This window comes from Meleagris gallopavo, chromosome 20, assembly GCF_000146605.3.
Source record: "Meleagris gallopavo isolate NT-WF06-2002-E0010 breed Aviagen turkey brand Nicholas breeding stock chromosome 20, Turkey_5.1, whole genome shotgun sequence".
Taxonomy (NCBI): Eukaryota; Metazoa; Chordata; class Aves; order Galliformes; family Phasianidae; genus Meleagris; species Meleagris gallopavo.
Window position 1 is genome coordinate 4,695,955 of NC_015030.2, and position 5,253 is coordinate 4,701,207.

General features: G+C 56.0%; 1 protein-coding gene across 1 annotated transcript; it reads left to right on the plus strand.

Annotated features, from left to right (window-relative positions):
• The first annotated feature begins 555 nt into the window (after positions 1–555).
• On the plus strand, positions 556–4,964 carry CBX2 (chromobox 2). Its single transcript, XM_010721320.3, has 3 exons — positions 556–563; positions 918–987; positions 1,290–4,964. Exons 1-3 carry the CDS (start codon positions 556–558, stop codon positions 2,622–2,624), a joined length of 1,413 nt encoding a protein of 470 aa, XP_010719622.2. The 3' UTR covers positions 2,625–4,964.
• Positions 4,965–5,253: the final 289 nt, after the last annotated feature.

Consider the following 5,253-nt stretch of genomic DNA (forward strand, 5'->3'; position numbering starts at 1 on the left):
TCCCTTCACGGAAGGAAGCTGGTGGTTATCCCAGGCAGCGCGCTGTTCAATTAGCAGCACGCACTGCAGCTCAGAGCTGCCCTTCTTACATGGAGGAACATCACACAGCACAGGAACATCAGCAGTGCTCTTTGTGCCCAGCCTGTAGGGCCGAGGGTGGGAGAGGTGAAATGAGCACAGGGGAAGGCATTTGCTTTCACTCTGCAGAGGGGCCAGGCTGCTGCTTGCTGCAGAGGGGAAGCGCAGCTCTGAGCGTATCAACAAGGAAGGGCTCTGCAGACAGCTCGGATGCTTCCGTTTGCCCGTTTCCATTGTGGCAGGAAAAGTGGGAATGGGAAAAGCTGCTGCTCAGGATGGAGCACGCTGCAGTGTGGCCATGAGTGCTGGAAACTTCTTGCTGGGACAGTGTTGTTGTAGGGAATAGGGATGAAGATAAACAGCTCTGGGTGCAGAACGTTCTCAGGTCCCGGTGCAGAGCCATGTTAGGCACAAAGTTCTTGGAAAGCACCACAAAAATGCCATGGCAGCCCTTGGGAAAGTGATGCATGCATGCACATGGCTCTGTGAGCACTTTGGGAAATGCATTGCAGCAGTCCATGCAGCTTAGCTCCGTGTCTTATGCAGGGACTTCCCATCTCTCTGCCCATGTCACAGGGCTCTGCTGAGCAGCAGAGTGTCCTGTTGTCCTGACAGCCACCCTTGCTGGGAGATCACCATTTGTAGAGCCCTTCTCTTCATTTCTAATTCTCTTTTTCTCATACTGCATTACGTACAGGAGCTCAGTGCACACCAAAGGGCTTGTGTTTCATTGGAAAGCTGCTTTTTAATGACAAAGAAAAAAAGGGTAGAATCAGGCTGGGCTCGTGGTGTGTTGTTTTGTCGTGCAAGCTCTGTCTTTAAGCAGTGCCTTCTTTCAGGGAACACGAGAAAGAAGTGCAGAACCGCAAGAGAGGCAAGCGGCCACGGGGCAGGCCCAGGAAACACGTGGTGAGTGCTGGGGGCAGCGGGGGGCAGGGCAGGGGTCTGCCTGCATTGCAGGACAGGGGTGCCTGCAGGGGGACTCCTCTTCATCACCGATCTGGAGAGATGTAGGAGATGGAAGAGTTCCCTGGCCCCTGTGTCCCACCGGCACCACAGGTCAGCCCACCTGCCTGGTTTCATGGCACAGGGAAAGAACCTGCTTGTCTGCAGTGCCTGGCTGGACAGTGCTGAGTGGTTTGCAGTGCCCATAGCCGTGATTCCATCGTTTGTGGTGACTTTTTCCACGTTCCTCTCCATTTGCTTCTTAGGAACCAGAGATGCCTTCAAAAAGTAAGTCGAGCAGCTCCTCTTCCTCAACGTCTTCCTCCTCCTCCTCCTCTGATGAAGAGGATGAAAGTGACATGGAAGCAAAGAGAGGTCCCCGCAGCAGAGAGACCCACCCGGTGCCACAGAAAAAAGCTCAGATCCTGGTGGCAAAGCCAGAAATGAAGGACAGTTCCAGAAAGAAACGTGGGCGGAAACCTCTCCCACCAGAGCAGAAAGCAGCTCGAAGGACCGTGAACCTGACAAAGGTGCTGAAGACATCCCGGAAAGAGGTGGGGGGCAGCAGCAAGCTGCTGGGGAAGCTGCAGCCGCAGCACGGCACACAGGGCACGGGGCTGGCTGGGCTGAAGGAGCCACCGGGTGCATTGGCCGGGCTCAGCTCCGGGGGATCCTCGGCAGAAAACATCCCCAATGCGATGAAAAGCGGCTCCAGCAGCCCCAGCCGGGCCATCAGCTGGCAGAGCTCCATCGTGCATTACATGAACAGGATGTCTCAAAACCAGAGCTCGGCCGAGACCTCGCCGCTAGGAAGGCTGGCGCTGAAATCACAGGCATCCAACAAGAGTGGCTTAGGGCTGGACTTAAAAATGAGGAACCAGAAAGGAGCTGGGGAGCTAGGGCTGTCCATGCAGGGAGCCAAGACCACCAAGGTTCCTGGCAGCGGCACCGGAGGGGATCAGAAATCGGGGTTCACCACCGGAACCCAAATGCTGCACAATGGCAGCAAGACGCCCACAAGCTCCTCTGCTCCTGGGGGGCAGCACGCATCCAGCCAGGAGCTGAACCTCCAAGCATTAAACCTGCAGAGCGTCAAAAACGGGCAGAGTGCAGCAGGTGGGAGCAGCGCGCCTCGCCATGCCTGCAGCACTCTGCCCAAAAGCACCACTGCAGCCGCAGGTTTGGGTCCTGCTGGGTCCAAGGGTGGCGGAACCAATGCCGGGTTGAACGCTGCCAGTGTGGGAGATGGCAGCAAGAGTGAGAAGCAGGCACGCAGGGCAGGTGCTGGTGACAGGGACGTGGCCAAGGGTGGCACAGGCGGTGGGCAGGAGGGGCACGCGGCCCCCGAGAGCCGCAAAGCAGCCGCCCTGTCCGAAATGAGTACAGGCGACGAGAGCAGCTCGGACTCGGATCGGGATTCGGCTTCCTTTCCCAGCGTGGGTCAGAACATGTCTGTCTCCATCCAGACCAGCCAGGACTGGAAGCCCACCCGCAGCCTGATCGAGCACGTCTTCGTCACGGATGTCACCGCAAACCTGATCACAGTGACGGTCAAGGAGTCCCCCACCAGCGTCGGGTTCTTCAATGTCCGGCAATACTGAGCCTGGGAGCCGGAGAGGAGGGAGACGTCCTTCAGCTTCCCTCGTCCTTGCCCAGCTCTCCCACCAGGTTTTCATTTTTTTAGGTACTGCCCCACGGCAGGGACTCATGCGATGACCTCCTGCCACCAGCCCCCCGTGCCCCCCACTGCAGGCAGTGCCAGCTCGGACCTGCAGCCCCTCACACCCCCAGGACCCGCTGGGAGCTGGGAGCTGTGTGCAGAGGGTTGGGAAAGGTGGTGAAACCTCCGCAGAAGTGCCAGCAGGTGAGGTGGGGCTCTCCCTGCCTCCTCCATCCATCTGAGCCAGTGCCACCCGCCAGGAGCAAGGGCACTGGGAGGTGACAGCTGGCAAGTTCTGAGCCAGGCTTCACTACATGAAGTTCGCTTGCTTTATGGCTTGAGATGCCGGTGTGTGGTATGGGGCTCTGGCAGCAGGGAGAGGGGCAGAGGGGAGGTGCCAGGCTTACACTTGGGAGAGGAGAGGGCAGCTCTCCTTTCTTCAGGGCAGCCCAAGCTACCATAATCCAAACGAGACAGCTCCCAGCACCTCAGGGCTGCGGGGGCTGCAGGATGGGGGTTTTTCAGGGTACAGGGAGCCCAGCCACCCCCCTGGGCCAGGTCAGTTCCAATGACAGTGAAGGCCGCAACATCTCTGTTGTGGTTTCTAACGGAGAAGGAAATACTGTTTACATTTCTTCTTAAGGGAAAATCTTTTCTTTAGAGGGAGGGGCACAAACGAAATGTAGATGAACAGACATCAGGTCTGGCTGGTGCACTGCACAGCCCCAAAGCCACTCCTTGGCCTGGCACCAGGTGCTCAGCAGCTCGCAGGGACCGAGCTGAGCAGTGCCCATCAGCCCTGTGTTTCGCAGCCGGAGGGCTGTGAGGTGCCCACACTGCCTGGCACAGGAAGGGCAGCAGGGGAGCTGGTGGCATCCCACGGCCACCTCCCATCCTGTGCCAGCACCTGGGCCATTCCCTTGGGCTTGTAATCACAACCAATAATGGCTTTCCTAGTGAGGTCTTTTTCCCTGCTATAGATTATTGTTACGAGCCAAAATTAACAGCAGTAGTTCAGGCAGAGTTTAATAGCGTTTGGGGTCATTTTAGTTCTGTTAATGCCAAACTCCTGCTCTGGAGATGGCACAAAGCCTGCAGTCTGCCAGGTCTCTGGGTACGCCCGTGGGAAATGCTTCTGAGGCTCCGCTGTGTTCACAGAGCTGGCAGCTGGCATTGCTGCAGATGGCATTGCAAGGAGATGCCAGCACCTGTATCCCTGTAACACCTGGGGCTCCCTGCCCCACACACCAAATGTTTGCTAGTTGGCCTTTGCAAATCCAAACTGAACGTCCATGTGCCTTTTGCAACCGTCCTTACTTCTGTGTCTGTGACACCGCTCCTACAACAGGTTTGTGCCTATGCAAAGCTGGGTGGTGCCAGGGTCCTGGGGACAGCTGTGACACCAGTGGGGGACACCCTGTCGAGCCGTGACGCCGTGTCATGGCTGCTCACAGGGGGAAGCCCATGGGGATGCTCCTACCTGGGGTATGGGGCTGCTGTCCCCACCGTCCCCGTGTCCCCTCGGTGGCAGCAGGACTCTGCCATCCCTGCTTTAGCTCTTGTGCCTTTCTGCTCACCAGCCGGTTCAATTCCAAAGGTGTAAGGACGGTGAAAATTATCATCTAGAATTTTGTCTTCATCTCATCCCACCCCCTATTGCCATTCCCTCCTGACCTCACGTGTGTCTGAGCAGAAGGTCCGTGCTGGAGGCTGCTTCCCATGGGGGGTCTCATGGGACCGAGCGCAGCTTTGGTGGACAGAGCCACGTTCACCACTCAGTGCCATTAGTATTCAAGGTCTACTTCCCATTTTTTATTTGGAGTTTGCTGCTATAGGTTTGAGTGTTCAGTTGTACGTCAAACAAGCAATTAAAGGTTTGTCACTTGGCATTTCTTAAGGGCTTTCCGACGTGGAAAGTCCTGCAGTATTTGTATATTGAATGGATATTTTCTCTGGGCATAATCTGGTTAAGTATGCTTGTTGTTTTCCATTGGACTGGAAGGAGAGGCCAACACAGCCGCCGTCCTTAGAAGCTTAGTATATTTTTATATATATATTTTGTACCAAAAAATAAATGGAGTTGGCGGAGGGTTGGGGATGCTTTTGGAGGATTCCATCTGCTCTGAACTCTGATCTGAGCATGAAGGGCTCCGGAGGTGGAGATAAGGGTTTTACTGAGAGAAGCTGAGGGATGGGTGAAAACAAACTGTTGTTGTAACTCACGATTTGTATGTTTTAATTAAAGAGAGAGCCAAATCATTCCTGTATGACACTTCTGATTGCTTTCAACTACAGCTGCTTGTTTGCTTTTCTATACCGAGAACAAAAGTTGGAAACGGAATTGCCCAGGGAATGCTCAGACACTTTGCTGGGCGCTGTGGGGGCTCCCAGGGGCCGCCCTCCCCCCCTCCACCCCCCCTCCCACCCCCCTTCCCGCCCCCTCCCCCCCCCCGGCAGTCGGGTCTCCCTGTGCCACGGCACTCAGTTTCCTACGTGTGTCCAGTCCTGGTGCTCCGGGATCAGTTCTGCTTCAGACCCGGGATCTTTAGACTCCTTGTAATTTATTGCCA